An 18646-nucleotide genomic window follows, 5' to 3' on the forward strand; every position below is an offset into this window, starting at 1 on the left:
GCCTTGAAAAAGGAAAAGAGTTCCCTAAACAAAGTACACTCAATGTTACTGACACAAAAGACCAGCGCTACCTCAGCCCCTTCTGGATACTTCAGCATGAACGACCTTCATGGAAAACAGTGGAAGCAAGTCCAGTGTCTTGCTGACACCTTTTGGAAAAGGTGGAGACAGGAGTACCTGACAACGCTGCAGAGACACAGAAAATGGACAGCAGAAAAGCCAAATGTAAAAGTGGGAGACGTTGTCTTATTGAAAGACAGTCAGGCACACAGAAATGACTGGCCAGTCGGGCTTGTGGTCAAAACCTTTCCCAGTACTGACAAAAAGGTTAGGAAAGTAGAACTAAAAATTGTCAAGCAAGGAGCTGCTAAGGTGTTTCTGAGACCAATCTCAGAGATTGTTGTTCTTCTTTCTGAAGCATCCTAGAGACAAAAGATAAAAATAGAAAGGACATTATTTGTTTCTTGATATGTTTTATTTCATAGTGGCACAATTTCATTATACCAGGCGGGGAGTGTGCTGCCATCCTGTTAGAAGGTAACAATGGTTAAGATGGATTTTCATTGTGTTCCATGGTGTTATTTGCCCCCTAGTGGAGCTTTCTGATACTTAGACTGTACGCAAACAGGAAGTAGAGAATTCGTTCTGCACGCATAGAAGCAGCTAAAAACAACGCTACGGTGCAGGTCTTTCAGTGTAGTTATTTCTTGTCACGCTTCAGCCTTGGAAAATATTTGTTTTTTTACTATTTAGCTAGCCATTTCACATCCGTTACATACGCAGACAGGCTGTCAACAGTTTAGTGAAATATGTTTAGTTGAAAAAAAAACATGTTACTATCGATGTTCCCAAACAGATTTCACTTGGTTTCTCAAATTAAGCACTGGGTAGCTGCAGGAACAAGGTTGGAGAGCCCTTGGCATACAGAGTTTGGGTGGAATAGCACCTATCAGGCAGCGAGAGCATGCTCCTCAAATAGTGGTTGATGCAGGGAATGAAATCCTGTATCTCCTCCTCATACGGTAGCAGGGAGATTTCTGAGGTCCGGATTGGACCGGATTGTTGATTCATCATGGAGCAATAGCTGTGTTCCCAATTCCAGTTATTCTGAGTGCCCTGGGGGTATAGTAGTGAACACTACAGCATGCACTTCCCCTATAGCCCCCCCATTCTCTACCACCCCAGGCATGTTCTGCTGCTGCTTGAACCCCCAAAGGAAAGAGACTGTCCAGTTTTACATGAATCTAGTCCAGTGGTTCCTAACTAGGACCCCGAAAAAGGTTGGGAATCACTAATTCTAGTCCACCAGCTAGCTCTCTACAGTTTAGCCTGTGGAGGTGGTTAGTTTTACATGTATTCATAATGATTGAGTGGATCCACTACGGTATGGTACATGTGGAGTAGGGCAGGAGGTTAAAAAGTGGCCACTAGCGAGACACACAGACGGGATATGTCGATTTTATTTTGCTCAACTTTCACTGTGGCAGGCTACTTTGAATGTGCATAATAGCATGTCCGTCCTTGTTAGTTCCTCCAGCGAATACTGTAGGCCAATTCCCCCCTCTGGCCATCTTTTACCAACAGAGCGCCAAGGGGCAGATCTTATCACACTGATGCATATGCATTGCTGAGCGCATTGTTCAAGTATACAACAAGCGGGTTACCAAGAAAATAAGATACAAAATAAAAAACATTGTCTCTGTGTTTCATAAATGATTTGCAATTTGCAATCTCACCGGAGTCAGCATCCGAGTGAGCACCTCTCTGTCTCAGTACTGTATGTGCATTCCAGCTTTCTGATGCTGTCTGGTCAAAAATTGTATGACATTGTTGCCACCCATAGCATTGAATGCAAGGCAAGCTAGCGAGCTCAGCCAGAGACATTTGAAAAGGATAAGAATCCCAGCGGAAAATGAATGGGGGGAAAAGTATACGCGCTGCCCAGCAGACTGTCGCCAGAGCGCGTTCACGTTGTCATGCTGCGTTACGTGGCTGCTATGCTAATCATCACGCAATCCCTTCTAAAAGTCAGGATATGAGTCGAGAAACCTTCCAATTTTCCTTGACAGTACATAATGTCACGATTTCAGAGCTATCCGATATTACAGATGACAAGTTAATCATCTTTTATGCTTGGAACAGACTTGTAATGTTGAGCTTCTTGTTCACGTAATTTGTGTTCATGTTGGGTTTTTGTGCAAGCACCCAATTGACTCTTTGAAGGAGAGATCTTGTCTGAGTTTACTCTGAATGCACCGCAAGGCCCATTGCCAATGTACGGCAACGTACACAGTGAGCGATATTAATGGAGTTTCCAATCTCCTCAAAAGTATATCTGGCTCAGCTGTTAATGGTCCTAGCGCACCAAAATACAGTCAAGGGAAACCAGTTTGGATGGTACCAATCATATCACATCAGAAGCCAAACTAAACTGACAGAAGAAACTTGAATTGTTGCATCATCTCGTTGTGTCGTTGTCCCCCGGTGGCTAGCTAGCTAAACTTGTCCCTTTCCTAAATTACCATTTGATGGAGATAGGGATTTTGACTTGTGGTTTTACTTAATTCTACATACTGGCCAATGATTATAACATTGATTCTGATCCAACCATATATTCATACATTGTGCCCCTGGCCTGTGAGGATGGAAGTTCAACATGTAGCTAGCGATATGTAGTAACTAGCTGGCCTGTTGCACTGTTGCCCTTGACGTTAGGATAGCGAGAAAGCATTTTAGCGAGGTAGCCTAGGACAACAACATATAAAAGCTGTAACGTATGACAGATTAATAGACATTTAGGAAACATGCACATGTACACACACACAGCCACATATTTAGCATACCTTGGACTAAGTACTTGTTGGCATATTTTAGTTGTCATTGGATTAGACTAAACAGGTGATTAGTGAAAGAGATTTGCTTCAGTTCAAATCTGGTATCAGGACAAAATGTGATTCAGAGTCACCGAATATATTTTAAGTATTTTAATTAAACTCAAGCGATAAATGGTAAATGCAATTTTCGTATATACGGGTTCGCTGTATTAGTTAACATGTGAGAGGGAGAGAGAGCTCTGCTCCAAATCAATTACAGCCAGTTGAGCTCTGAAACTGAAGGGTGAAGCTCTGGCCTCCCTGTTTGAATGAGAATCACCTGAGAGGGGGTGGGAGGCAGAGAGAGAGAGTAGGAGCCAGGGGTGTTGCTACTCTATCTGGTCACTATAGAAAGGTAGGAAGTGAGAGTTGGCAGGGAGAATGAGGGGGTTAGGAACCATTACTTAGCCTGGTCCCAGATCTGTTTGTGCGCTCTCGCCAACTCCTACAGACAGACAGCCATTAGCCATAACTGTATCATTTGTCTGTGTGGACTTCACCCTGATCCTGTGACAAAGGCCACAGAAGTTTAGTCCAGGACAGATGGGGTTAAGATGGTAATGATAGACCTGACTGACTCACTTTCATTTTCCTTGCAGGTGAAAGAGTTTGTTGGAGCCAAATTCACACTTTATTCATGCTATATTTATTATTTGGCTCCATTTAGAAAAATATAGAATATAAGAATAAATATTGCTTCATGAATTATGGAGTATGGTTGATGAAGTCATCTTTTTTGGTTTTCTATTATGTTCATCACAGGTATTTAAAAGGATTATGGAGCCTTTCCTGGGCACTTCGCTCATCGATGGAATATAGCCTATGAAATTACCTTTGGAAAAGAAATATCTATTTTTACACGATCTGAGCTTTGGATTCCCTGTTTTGTGGTTGCTTTGGAAGCGCGTCTGACTGCGGCATCACATACCTGTGGCCTCAAGACAAGGTTGGAATTGGATTACGAATTGCCTTTATGGTTCTAGGAAGAACACTGTAAAGGGTTATTCTACTACAAGGATAAGCCTGTAGAAACCCTTCTTTCCCCAAGAATGTAGAGAACCAGAGGGGACTTTACAACTTAACTTCTGTTAATTTATTAGGTACCAACAAGATTATTAATGCTTTATTAAAGAATGGCAACTTCACACTAAAAGTTCTGAATTAAATATCTCATGTTTTAAGCTTTGCCCAGATATGCATGTGTCAGCAGATCTATTAGGTTCAGTTTCTCTGTGCATCCTTGAATGTGAAAGCTCCTGGCAAGGCATACCTTTAAACACCATTTTACAATATCATTTCTAATATTTTACAAATGTTCAAATTGCATCTGTTAGACGCAATCTTTCCAGAAATAATTAGTATTCGGCAATTAGAGAATCCATTTGACTGAGAAACTGATACTGAGATAGACGCACATCAGTGTAAGTGTGTGCATCAGGGAGATATAGCGACAGAGGACAGCTTGACAAAGACATCGCTCCTAATGCACTTAAAACATAGTTGGCATTAAGAGACGGAGCAGATCTACAGAGATAGGCTAATTGAGGGTCGAACTATATTCACTGCATCAAAGAGACAGTCATTAAGTCTTTTTCCCAAATGGCACGCTATTCCCTTTATAGTACACATTGAGATCTGGTCAAAAGTAGTGTAATATATATGGAACAGGGTGCCATTTGGAATGCAAAATAAAACTTGCCCTGAAAAGTATTACAAATCACCACGTCGTCCACACATTTCACCATACAGAGGAGACAGTTACTGTATCTCACAGCCCATATCATTGGTTACGTTTTATTTCTATTTACAGTAAATTTGTTATAAATATAATACATCATTTTCATCTGAAAAGCAGTTGAGTAAATACATACATTTAAATAACAGCTTGATCACAAGGTGGAGGAGGGCCAATGAGGGAGAAGTATAGGGAACATATTGATTTGATTGATTCATTAGTTTGTTTTGTAGAAAATTACATGTGTGCTCGTGGGGACTGACAGCACAGTAAATCCAGATGGACTACAGACCAACAACAGACAGGTGGGCAGGCAGCATCAGGGCCTGTCAGTCAAAGGATTCGTTTATCATAGTATAGTGGTCAACCTCTGGTTCATATTCTAAAGGGTTTGTGATGTGCCGACAGTCTGGTCCATGTGGGGTAGCTCTTCCTACTTCCTCATCCAGGTTAATCCAGGAAGTAAACAATGCAATCACTACTGTGATAACTCAACACCCTGTGATTCGTTTTTCAACAGTAAAAATAAAATAAAAATCTCTGGCGGCAGACAGATGCCACCGTTACCATAGGAGACAGGTCATTGTCTTTGTCTGTTCTGTGTCCTTCCCTTTCACGGGTTGATTTCATAAAATAAAAAAAGGTCAAATCCAAAGCACCTCCACTGAGATGATAGACTCATACGCAGAGAGAGAGAAAATAGTTCCTTCTTCCACATGTAAGTCCATGATGTTTTGCTTTGTTGCTGGGACATAAAATAGTTAACAGTCGGACCATCAGTGGTTACAAGCTGAACTGATGCACAATTTAATTTGAACATTCTATTTTGTTTTTACATAATTGGAAAAATGTGTCAACTTTTTAGGGCGGGGAGTGGAGTGGGTGATTTGAAACTGGGTGGAAAGATGGGATGTTGAAGATATTTCTTGCTGGGTGCGTCTCTCAACACTGTAGTTGCCAACCAATGGGGGACTCTGGAGCCTTGGTAGTGATGATTGACAGATGGTTAATTGGCTATTGATGATGGGGCGGGACAATGTTCAGGTGCTGTTGATGATGATGATGAGTGCTGGCGTGGCCGTCTGCTGGCTGGTCTCACACATGGCTCCCTGGTCCGCCAGTTTGGCAAAGACCCGTGGCGTTCCCAGATTATAGACGCCCGCATGCAGGAAGCAAGCTCGCAGCTGCACTCGCATCACTTCTTGTGCCCCCAACTGCAGCTTGAATTGCGTCTGGCCCAGCCATGTAAACGAACCGTGCACCTCAAGAGACTCGGGGCTGATGGAGGGAGTAGAGGGATGGGAGAAAAGTTAGAGAGAAAGAGGGATGACGGCAGAGGGAGAGGAGAAGAAAATCGAAAGCTCACTCAAACCAGGAGGATAAATAGAATGCAGTTTATCAGGTAAACATTTGGTCAGGGACATGAGGAACAGATGGCAGATTTAACAGTACAGAGTGAGTTTGTGTTATGTTTACCTGGTAGTTTTGTGGCGTAGGTCAATGATGACATCAACTTGAGCCAGGGAGCAGTTAGACAGAGTCAAAGTGACTGGAACCATACACAGACTACAGGGGGGGGAAAGAGCCAAAAGAGACATAAATATATATTTTTTTACACCATTAATCATGTCTCCCTTTCTTCACCGCATAGAACTTTTCAGTCGCATAACACGGAGCACCGCTGCAGTCAATGCTTGTACCATTACATAGCTGAAGACTGTGAGCACATGTTGCTGGCTGTTTTAAATTACTCTCAAGATGCTATTTTTTGGTTTGGTAATTATATTGTTTGGCTAGCTGGTCATGTTACGCGTGTGTGCTACCTCTTCTGATTGAAGGGGTGGCTGTAGCTCTCTGGGTACTGCAGGTTGGTCTTGATGAGGTGGGAGAGTTGTTCCATGGAGGGCCGTGTCATTGGAGGCGGCAGCTCCGGTTTAAACTTCAGCAGCACCATCTCCTGAGCATCCTACAACAGGACAGAGGAACACAAATCAGGATGCAGGAAGAGCAAACGTCAACACCATTACCTCAAACACACTGCCGATGCATAGTGCATTTGGAAAGTATTCAGACCCCTTTATTTTTTCCACATTTTGTTACGTTACAGCCTTATTCTAAAATGTATTTAAATATTTTCCTCAATCTACACACAATACCCCATAATGACAAAGCGAAAACAGGTTAGAAATGTTAGCAAATGTGTTAAAAACAGAAATACATTTACATAAGTATTCAGACCCTTTGCTATGAGACTCAAATTATCTCCGGTGCATCCTGTTTCCTGTGGACACTCATCCTGTGGACACTGACAGAACTCCAGAGTTCCTTTTCGGAGATTGAAAAACCTTACAGAAGGACAACCATCTCTGCAGCACTCCACCAATCAGGCCTTTATGCTAGTGGCCACACGGAAGCCACTAAGTAAAAGGCACAACAGCCAGCTTGGAGTTGCCAAAAGGAACCTAAAAAATTCTCACCATGAGAAACAAGATTCTCTCGTCTGATGAAACCAAGATTGAACTCTTTGACCTGAATGCCAAGCATTACGTCCGGAGGAAACCTGGCACCATTTCTACCGTGAAGCATGGTGGTGGCAACATCATGCGGTGGGGATGTTTTTCAGCGGCAGGGACTGGGAGACTAGTCAGGATCGAGGGAAATCGATCCTTATTGAAAACCTGCTCCAGAGTGCTCAGGACCTCAGACTGGGGCGAAGGTTCACCTTCCAATAGGACAACAACCCTAAGCACACAGGCAAGACAACACAGGAGTGGCTTCGGGACAGGTCTCTGAATATACTTGAGTGGCCCAGCCAGAGCCTGGACTTGAATCCGATTTAACATCTCTGGAGAGACCTGAAAATAGCTGTGCAGCGACACTCCCCATCCAACTTGACAGAGCTTTAGAGGCTCTGCAGAGAAGAATGGGAGAAACTGCTCAAATACATGTGTGCCAAGCTTGTATCATCATACCCAAGAAGACTCGAGGCTGTAATCGCTGCCAAAGGTCCTGCATCAAACAAGTTTGTAGAGTCACAAGCTTGATGTAGTCATTGTGTGCTGGGAATATGGGGCAAAACACTAAACTTTTGACTACTTTAATACACTTTATTGAGCAGATTAATCTAGAGGTTCACATACTTTTTCCAACAAATAAATAGAATTTGGGATCAATTTGATCAATAACGAAATGAAAAAGTAGAATTGTTTGTTATTTGTTTAAAATCGGGTTCACTTGATCTATTATTAGTAGAAGAGATGAAGATCGGAAAACATTTTAGGTCAAATGTTTGCAGAAATACAGAAAACCCTAAAGGGTTCACAAACTTTCTTACCACTAAGTCAGAGACCATTATGTCAAACACATACTGCTTGTATATAAAGGTAACTGTCACCAGAACAGCTTCAGTGCACCTTGACATAGATTCTACAGGTCTGGAACTCTATTGGAGGGACGTGACACCATTCTTCCACAATAAATTCTATCAATTGGTGTGGTTGGTGATGGAAAATACTGTCTCAGGCACCGCTCCCAGAATCTTCCATAATTGTTCAATTGGGTTGAGATCTGGTGACACACACACACCCCACCCCCTTTAAACCCCCTATGCTCCTTTGAGACCCCTCTTTCAAAGTCACTGAGATCTCTTCTAGCCACGGTAGCAAAAATAATGGGCAACTGGATATTTTTTTTTTTTTTACACATGACCCTAAGCATTATGGGATGTTAATTGCTTAATTAACTCAGGAACCACAACTGTGTGGAACACCTGTTTTCAATACACTTTCTATCCCTCATTTACTCAAGTGTTGCCTTTATTTTGGCAGTTACCTGTACATGTAACTATACAGACTATTTGTTGTGGTATAATTTGTTCACCATTGTGCAGTCTGCTCTGCGCAGAACATTTGCTTTTAAAAAATATTATTAATGGCCTCTGACAAAATGCCTTCCTGGAGACATTCATAGAACTGTAATTCCACGTTTTGATAATAGGAACAGTTTTCAGCTTGTGTGTGTGTGAGTGTCGGGTTAGAGGCAGAGATTAACAGAGGCTGGGAGGGTGTTGATCAAAACAACACAGGACGTCAAGACATCCATATAGCTAGTCATGCACTGGAAACATGAACATGTTCTATTTCTATACATTTATGAGCCCTATAAATGCAATTCACCTACATGGCATTCTGATATTCAAGCCAGGGTAGGTAGAAACAATCACTAAGTAATTCTTAGCAAACTTTTGCTAAAGGCAATTCCAGTTAGGAAATGAGGGTCTTTATGAGAAAGCGAGGGTGCGAGAGAGACGGAGGGAAAAAGGGTGTCTTGGCGACTCACGTGCAGAGCTATAAAAAGCTACAGGAATAAGGGATGAGAGAAGTTCTGTCCAGCGTTATGAATGAGCGCGCCGTGGACACTTGCTATGCAACGGCTTGTCTTGGAGGAAGGTGTGTGTGTGAGGGGGGAGTTTAAAAACAATAATATTTTTTTTTAGAAAGTCTGGCAATGTCGATGTGGTCAGGCCGGGTGAGCGGGTGGAAGAGGTAGAAAGGGGAAAGTTATTTTTAGACAGGAGTGAGGATCTCATGCTAAAACCAAATCACACACCACTTCCACAGGGGTAGGCAGAAGAGAGATGGAGACTGCTTGCATCGGGCAGTGGGTACAGTTTTAGTCTGTTCCTTACAGATGTACACTTAAAACCTGTCTAGGACTGGGGTTCCGCTCGCCAACAGCCAATGAAATTGCAGGGCACCAAATTCAAATCAACAGAAATCTCATAATTCAATTTTCTCAAACATACAAGTATTAGACACCATTTTAAAGATCAAATTCTCGTTAATCCAACCACAGTGTCCGATTTCAAAAAAGCTTTTCGGCGAAAGCAGAACATATCATTATGTTAGGTCAGCAACTAGTCACAGAAAGCATACAGCGATTTTCCAACCAAAGAGAGGAGTCACAAAAAGCAGAAATATTTATAAAATTAATCACTAACCTTTGATATTCTTCATCAGATGACACTCCCGGGACAACATGTTACACAATACATGTATGTTTTGTTCGATTAAGTTCATATTTATATCCAAAAACCTCAGTTTACATTTGGCTTTGCCTCCAAAACATCCCGTGAATTTGCAGAGCCACATCAAATCACAGAAATACTCATAAACATTAAACCCACTCTGTCATTAAATCCCACTACTGTGTGTGGGAGGGTAGTGTACCGCTGTGATGTGCATGTGATCGTGTATGGTAAAAGTGAAGAGAAAAAAACTTCACTGACATATTTTGTAAAGTGTGATAAGGTGTCACTTTCTCACACACACACACAGACAGACACAAACACTTAATGGCTTGGTTCGTCACCCTCTGATATGTCTTCACGAAGACCAAAAAAAGAAGAAGAAAAAGACACCATCTTTAATCTTTGCTGAATGTGACTTTGGGCCTGTGACGTGTGTTAAAGTGTGTGTGTGTGTGTGTGTGTGTGTGTGTGTGTGTGTGAGTGTGTGTGTGTGTGTGTGTGTGTGTGTGTGTGTGTGTGTGAGAGAGTGTGTCAAAGTTGAAAACATTTCAATCAGCAAAATCTGGATCCGGAGCCAAATATCACCTACAGTACCAGTCAAAAATTTGGACACACCTACTAATTTTTGTTTATTTTTACTATTTTCTACATTGTAGAATAATAGTGAAGACATCAAAACAAATTCAAAATAAATCATTGACAGTGTCACCAGCAAAGCACCCCCACACCACCTCCATGCTTCACGGTGGGAACCACACATGCGGAGATCCTCCATTCACCTACTCTGCGTCTCACAGACACGGCGGTTGGAACCAAAAATCTCAAATTTGGACTCACTCAGACCTAATGTCCATTGCTCGTGCGTCTTGGCCCAAGCAAGTCTCTCTTATTGGTGTCCATTAGTATTGCAGTAATTCAACCATGAAGGCCTGATTCACACAGTCTCCTCTGAACAGTTGGATGTTGAGATTTGTCTGTTACTTGAACTCTGAAGCATTTATTTGGGCTACAATTTCTGAGGCTGGTAACTGTAATGAACTTATCCTCTGCAGCAGGTAATCTCTGGGTCTTCCTTTCCTGTGGCGGTCCTCATGAGAGCCAGTTTCATCATAGTGCTTGATGGTTTTTGTGACTGCACTTGAAGAAACTTTCAAAGTTCTTGAAATTTCCCGGATTGACTGACCTTCATGTCTTAAAGTAATGGACTTTTGTTTCTCTTTACTTATTTGAGCTGTTCTTGCCATAATATGGACTTGGTCTTTTACCAAATAGTGCCATCTTCTGTATACCACCCCTAACATGTCACAACACCACTGATTTTTTCAAATGCATTAAGGAAAGAAATTCCACAAATTAACAAGGCACACCAGTTAATTGAAATGGATTCCAGGTGATGACCTCATGAAGCTGGTTGAGAGAATGCCAAGAGTGTGCAAAGCTGTCACCGAGGCAAAGGGTGGCTTCTTTGAAGAATCTCAAATAGAAAATATACTTTGACTTGTTTAACACTTTTTTGGAAACTACACGATTCCATGTGTGTTATTTCATAGTTTTTATGTCTAAAAAATAAAGAAAAACCCTTGAATGAGTAGGTGTGTCCAAACTTTTACTGGTACTGTATATAAACATCCATCTGTATAGTAGGCCTATAACGGCACATCAGTAGAGTATGGAGCTGAGGTACTTAGAAGTCTTAGACTACATACAGACTAAGAACCTTCTATGTCCCTCAATGCCCTCCACTGGCCAGTCTCTGGAGACAGCTCTCACTCTCAGTAAAGCAAACCATCAGCCATCCCTCTCTCCACCTACTATACAAGTCATCTGACCTTCCTTACTCATTTAAGCAGAGATGGAGGGAGCCACTGTTCATCTCTGCACCAATCACTCCTGAAGGGCATTCCCCCCTCCGTATACACTGTTAGACAGCATGACATCATCAACATACGCGCACACACACACACTCCTTGAACACCCTGGCAAAGTGCAAGATGTGTGTGTGAGAAGGTAAGTGAGTATGTTCATGAACATGTGGCAGTTAGTTGGATACACTTGACATTGCTAAGCTCTAAGCTCATCCTTGACTACTGCTGGAGAGAGAAACGTTTTGAAGAGCACAAGCTTTGGTTGGTTCACTGTCAGCACCGAGAGCGTCACTAATAAAACATTCAACTATCCTAAAACTTTATCATTCCAGCTGAGTACAATGGTGGTATGAAACATAACATACTGCTTGGTATACAGGAGTGACGCATTTCATAGAAACATATTTTAATTGAAGTGGATCAACTTTATTGATCCATAGAGACTAAATACCGTCACCAACATAGGATACATACAGCAAGGACAATATAGATTTAAAAAGGTATACATCAGAATGATATGACGTCAATAAAAATCTATTTGAATTGAGTACGTTTCTATAGACGTCATATATTGTACTTTGACTAGCCATCCATGCTCAGGTACAGTGCATTCGGAAAGTACTCAGAACCCTTGAATTTTTTCACATTTTGTTATGTTACAGCCTTATTCTAAAATGTATTGTATTAATTGTTCTCATCAATTGACACACAATACCCCATAATGACAAAGTGAAAACAGGTTGAGAAATGTTTGCAAATGTATTACAAAAAAAATAAAAAGGAAATACCTTATTTACATAAGTATTCAGATACTGCTATGAGATTCGAAACTGAGCTCCGGTGCATCCTGTTTCCATTGATCATCCTTGAGATGTTTCTACAACTTGATTGGAGTCCACCTGTGGTACATTCAATTGATTGGACATGATTTGGAAAGGCACACACATGTCTATATAAGGTCCCACAGTTGACAGTGAATGTCAGAGCAAAAACCAAGCTATGGAGGTTGAAGGAATTGTCTGTAGAGCTCTGAGACAAGGTTGTGTCGAGGCACAGATCTGGGGAAGAGTACCAAAACATTTCTGCAGCATTGAAGATCCAAGAACACTGGCCTCCATTCTTAAATGGAAGAAGTTTGGAACCACCAAGACTCTTCCTAGAGCTGGCCGTCCGGCCAAACTGAGAAATCGGGGGAGAAGGGCCTTGATCAGGGAGGTGACCAAGAATCCGATGGTCACGCTGACAGAGCTCCTCTATGGAGATGGGAGAACCTTCCAGAAGGACAACCATCTCTGCAGCACTCCAGCAATCAGGCCTTTATGCTAGAACGGCCAGATGGAAGCCACTCCTAGGTAAACGGCAAATGACAGCCCACTTGGAGTTTGGCATAAGGCACCTAAATGACTCTCAGACCATGAGAAACAATATTCTCTCGTCTGATGAAACCAAGATTGAACTCTTTGCCCTGAATTCCAAGCATCACGTCCGGAGGAAACCATGCACCATCCCTACCGTGAAGCATGGTAGTGGCATCATCATGCTGTGGGGATGTTTTTAAGCAGCAGGGACTGAGAGACTAGTCAGGATTGAGGGAAAGACGAACAGAGCAAAGTACAGAGAGATCCATGAGGAAAACCTGCTCCAGAGCGCTCAGGTCCTCAGACTGGGGCGAAGGTTCACCTTCCAACAGGACAACGACCCTAAGCACACAGCCAAGACAACGCACGAGTGGCTTCGGGACAAGTCTCTGAATGTCCTTGAGTGGCCCAGCCAGAGGCCGGACTTGAATCCGATCGAACATCTCTGGAGAGACCTGATAATAGATGTGCAGCGACGCTCCCCTTCGAACCTGACATTGCTTGAGAGGATCTGCAGAGAATAATGGAACAAACTCCAAAAATGCAGGCGTGCCAAGCTTGTAGAGTCATACCCAAGAAGACTTGAGGCTGTAAATCACTACTAAAGGTGCTTCAACAAAGTCCTGAGTAAAGGTTCTGAATACTTTTGTAAATGTAATATTTCTGTTTTTGCAAACATTTCTAAAAACCTGTTCTTGCTTTGTCTTTATGGTGTATTTTGTGTAGACTAATGAGGGGGAAAAAACAATTGAATCCATTTTAGATTAAGGCTGTAACGGAACAAAATGTGGAAAATGTCAAGGGGGCTGAACTTTCCGAATGCATTGTATATGTGTTGATGTATCTGTGTACAGTATATTGCCTCCCTTACTGTATGTCTCCTATGCTGGTGAGTGGTGACCAATTGAATTTTACCTCTGGGGATCAATAAAGTTTGTTAAATAAAAATACATTTAAAAAAATCTTCCACTCAGCTTTGAGATAGCAAAGCATGGGCCTGCCTCTTAAGCACTCATCTGTGTAGAGTAGACCCTTCCTTACTCATGTTGGCCTATACACCCATGAGGAGCATAGGTCAGAGTAGACACTAACCCTGTAAAAACCTCTACCGGGCTTGAGTCCGACATACCAAGCTTTCCAGTGTCACCCTGGCCCCACAGCTTACAGGGTGTTTGGGAGGTGGCCAAGTAAACACTCAGCGCCCTGTTGGACCTTGGCAGGGAGATATAGGGGCTTTTAGGTAGTGAATGAGAGAGAGAGTGCATTCTCCAAGAAGTAGGATCGCTTTGTTTTGTTTGTGCTTGAGTCGCAATGCAAAGGAGTCTAGGAGTGTGTATAGTTATTCAGCTTGTGTGTACACTACACAGAACAAAATGGTGATTTGAATGTTTACAATTGTTTCTCAATACATTTGTGTACCTCTTTCTGTGTCAAAGAGCAGGCCTCTTTGTCGATGGTCTGTAGGGCCACATGAAGCTGTCCCTCTAGGATCACCTGCTTGTTGTCCTCAACAACAAATGCCTGTAAACAAACAAATAAATATTGTCAACTATCATAGGCCTTTCTACAACAACAAACATTAGCAACATCATTGGCCTGATGCCAAAAGCAAAACAGCAGCAAATACCTCAATAAAAACTTAAGAGTGCATTTTACTAATGCATAATTAAACAATGGAACACATAAAAAAGGCTAGGTCTGCGCATGTGACTGTAGCTGTATAGTACCGCTGGAGCGTATGTACATTTCAGACACTCAATGTGCATGTCGTTTATAAGGGCCTGTGTTGAATTGAATGCATGAGTGTTGTGCAACAGACGTTCTTGTATAGAGATGGTTATTCCCTATAGCCTGTAATGCGCACTTTACCTCTGCGCTTTCACAGTTTGCGCTACTGTTAAAGCTGCAATATGTAACTTTTTGGGCAACCCGACCAATTTCACATAGAAAGAGTTATAGATCTGTCATTCTCATTCAAAGCAAGTCTAAAAAAGCGGTAGATAAGTTCTATGCGTGCTATTTTTATGCTTCCCGTTCTTAAGTTCAGTTTTTGCGTTTTACCTTCTGTTTTGTACACCAGTTTCAAAAAGCTGAAAATAAAATGTTTTTGGTTATGAAAAATATATTTCACAGCGGTTTGGATGGTACAATGATACTATACCTGCTTGTTTTGACACAAACTGGAATTAAGCAAACTATTAGAATTGTAGCAACCAGGAAATGGCGGAGTGACTTCTGCATAGTAGTGCATCTTTAAGTCATGATGCGAGATTCTAGAAGTTTCAGTCTGTCCTCGGCTCTGCATGCGCAGTGAGATTTGACTTATGGCACCAGAAAAAGATCAGATAAGAGCACCACCAGTCCTGAGAGCAAGGGCCATAAATCATGTCTAAGTAAGTTCTCTCTCCTGTGAGATGTTTATACATATACTGCTGTTAATGTATGCTGTTATGTGACTGTTTTTTTTAAATTGTACCTTTATTTAACTAGGCAAGTCAGATAAGAACGAATTTGTATTTTCAATGACGGCCTAGGAACAGTGGGTTAACTGTCTTGTTCAGGGGCAGAACGACAGATTTTTACCTTGTCAGCTTGGGGATTCCATCTTGCAACCTTTCGGTTACTAGTCCAACGCTCTAACCACTAGGCTACCTGCCGCCCCCTAACCACTAGGTTACCAGTATATCCCTGTATAGATGCACAATATATCGGTGAGCATATCGGAATTGGACAATATTAACTAAAAATGCCAACATCGGCCCGATGTCTAGTTTAAAGGCGATGTACAAAACCAATGTCAAAGCTGATGTGCATACGTATATAACGTAAGTAGATGACAATGATGCCACAAAAAATACAATTAACTTCAAACAACTAAACAAGTTCAAGTTGAGCAGTCATTTGAAAGAGTAAGAACATTTCAGCGAGACAACTCGAAAGCGAAACCCATTAACGCCAAGATAATTGAATTCATTGCCCTTGACAATCAACCGTTCTCTGTCGTGGATGATGTTGGCTTTTAGCTTCACGACTGACATTTGGACCAGCGATGTCAGCCCCATGAGCATGCTAAGTCTGACAGCACAGTGGGTCGACGAGGATTTCGTACTGAGGAAAGCCGTATTGCATGCTCAAGAATGTGCTGGTTCTCATACTGCTGCTGCCATTTCAATGGAGAACATGCCATTAAAACTTGGAAACATGAACACACTCCTAGCGCCATTCGAACAACTGACTCGAGACATAAGATAATCAACTGCGTCTGCAGCAGACGTGATACCCTCGGTCAAGGCATTGAAACGCCTGCTCAACAAAACTGCCGACATAAACCGTGGGGTTAAAACTTAAAAGTACTCGGTGGCATTCTCTCTGAGCCTCTTTACCGTGTGTGTTAACTATTTAACAGTACCAGAATGCTTAAAAAGGCCGGTATCGGAATCGTAAATTTTTTTGGGCAAGGAAAATACCGGATATCGGTATCGGCCAAAACTTTCATATCGGGGCATCCCTAATGCTATGCGATTCTTTCCTGAGTAGATATTCCTACTGCATAGCTTAACAACATATACTGGTTCTTACCTTTCAGAACCACAAGTCCATTCCTAATTGTAACATGAAGCTCACTTCTAGCCTGTGTGTTCTAATGTGTGGTGCTGACCATGAGCCAATTAAACTCTGTATATGGACACGTCTGCCTTGTTCTTGCCGGGCAGCCTGTAGCGAGTCTAAATACAAAAACATATGGACGCCCCTTTTAAATGAGTGGATTCAGCTATTTCAGCCACACCTGTTGCACACAGCCATGCAATCTCCATAGACAAACATTGGCAGTAGAATGGTCTTACTTAAGAACTCAGTGACTTTCAAAGTGGCACCGTCATACGACGCCACCTTTCCAACAAGTCAGTTCGTCAAATTTCTGCCCTGCTAGAGCTTCCCTGGTCAACTGTAAGTGCTGTTATTGTGAAGTGGAAAGGTCTAGGAGAAACAACGGCTCAGCCACAAAGTCGTAGGCCAAACAAGCTCACAGAACAGGAGCGGCGAGTGATGAAGCGCGGTTGTGACCCTCACTACCGAGTTACAAACTGCCTCTGGAAGCAACCTCAGCACAATAACTGTTCGTCGGGAGCTTCATGAAATGGGATTTCATGTCTGAGCAGCCGCACACAAGACTAAGATCACCATGTGAAATGCCAAGCATCGGCTGGAGTGGTCTAAAACTCGCCTCCATTGGACACTGGAGCAGTGAAAATGCGTTCTCAGAAGTGATGAATCACACCTCATCTGGTTCGGGCTAGACCCCTTAGTTTCAGTGAAGGAACAATCTTAACGCTATAGCATACAATGACATTCTAGACAATTCTGTGCTTCCAACTTTGTGGCAACAGTTTGTAGAAGGCCCTTTCCTGTTTCTGCATGACAATTCCCCTGTGCACAAAGTGAGGTCCATAAAGAAATGGTTAGCCGAGATCGGTGTGGAAGAACTTGACTGGCCTGCACATAACCCTGACCTCAACTCCATCAAACACCTTTGGGATGAACTGGAACGCAAACTGCGAGCCAGGCCTAATGGCCCACATCAGTGCCCGACGTGGTTGAATGGGAACAAGTCCCCGCAGCAATGTTCCAACATCTTGTGGAAAGCCTTCCCAGAAGACTGGGCTGTTAAAGCAGCAAAGGGAGGACGAAATCCATATTAATGCCCATGATTTTGGAACGAGAAGTTCGACGAGCAGGTGTCCACATACTTTTGGTCATGTAGTGTTTATGAACAAATGTGCACACGTGGCTCGCTTTGATCTCAAAAACGGTATGATTGAAAGACAGCTCGTGCCTGCCAATGCATCCCTACAATACATTCATCAGAAATGGCTCAGTGTCTAATTGTTTGATATTATGATTTTTGTGTGAATTTTTTTTTTACTTGTCCATTGGGACAATTTAAATCTATATTCTTCTTGTCTAACAATGTTTTTAATTTGTCCCGGGCACACAGACAAAGGTTAATGTCAAGCAAGCCCTATTGAGCCTGTCTCCTCCCCATCTACACTGATTGAAGTGGATTTGACAAGTGACATCAATAAGGGATCATTCACCTGGTCAGTCTGTCATGGAAAGAGCAGGTGTTGCTAATGTTTTGTGCAGTGTAATACCACAGCCCTATATATGGCTACTAATGGCTAGTACAATATTAGTATTAATCGCATTTGAGGTCTATTTAAATTCTGTAGTCGTATTAATACTAGTAATAGTCGTACTACTACTAAGTAAACTCAGCAAAAAAAGAAACGTCCTCCCACTGTCAACTGCATTTATTTTCAGCAAACTTAACGTGTAAATATTTGTATGAACATAAGATTCAACAACAGACAAACTGAACAAGTTCCACAGACATGTGACGAACAGAAATTGAATAATGTATCCCTGAACAGGGGGGGGGGGGGGTCAAAAGAAAAAGTAACAGTCAATGGCAGCAGCTACTAAGTACTGCAGTGCATCTCCTCCTCATGGACTGCACCAGATTTGCCAGTTCTTGCTGTGAGAGGTTGCCCCATTCTTCCACCAAGGCACCTACAAGTCCCCAGACATTTCTGGGGGAATGGCCCTAGCCCTCACCCTCCGATCCAACAGGTCCCAGACGTGCTCAATGGGATTGAGATCCGGGCTCTTCGCTGGCCATTCGCTGGCCACACTGAAATTCCTGTCTTGGAGGAAATTATGCACAGAACGAGCAGTATGGCTGGTGGCATTGTCATGCTGGAGGGTCATGTCAGGATGAGCCTGCA

At 42.4% G+C, this 18646-nt stretch overlaps 1 protein-coding gene across 2 annotated transcripts in view; it reads right to left on the reverse strand.

Annotated features, from left to right (window-relative positions):
• Nucleotides 1-4635: 4635 nt before the first annotated feature.
• LOC120052628 (trafficking protein particle complex subunit 8-like) overlaps nt 4636-18646 on the reverse strand; it is a 73532-nt gene continuing 59521 nt past the window's right edge. For both annotated transcript variants that reach the window (XM_038999654.1, XM_038999655.1), the window contains 4 exons: nt 14280-14381; nt 6432-6574; nt 6085-6174; nt 4636-5886 (listed from right to left, as the gene is read on the reverse strand). In XM_038999654.1, coding sequence (XP_038855582.1) covers nt 5649-5886; nt 6085-6174; nt 6432-6574; nt 14280-14381 — 573 coding nt within the window. In that variant the 3' untranslated portion in view covers nt 4636-5648. The remainder of the gene's footprint in view (nt 5887-6084; nt 6175-6431; nt 6575-14279; nt 14382-18646) is intronic.

Source organism: Salvelinus namaycush, chromosome 8 (genome assembly GCF_016432855.1).
Source record: "Salvelinus namaycush isolate Seneca chromosome 8, SaNama_1.0, whole genome shotgun sequence".
Taxonomy (NCBI): Eukaryota; Metazoa; Chordata; class Actinopteri; order Salmoniformes; family Salmonidae; genus Salvelinus; species Salvelinus namaycush.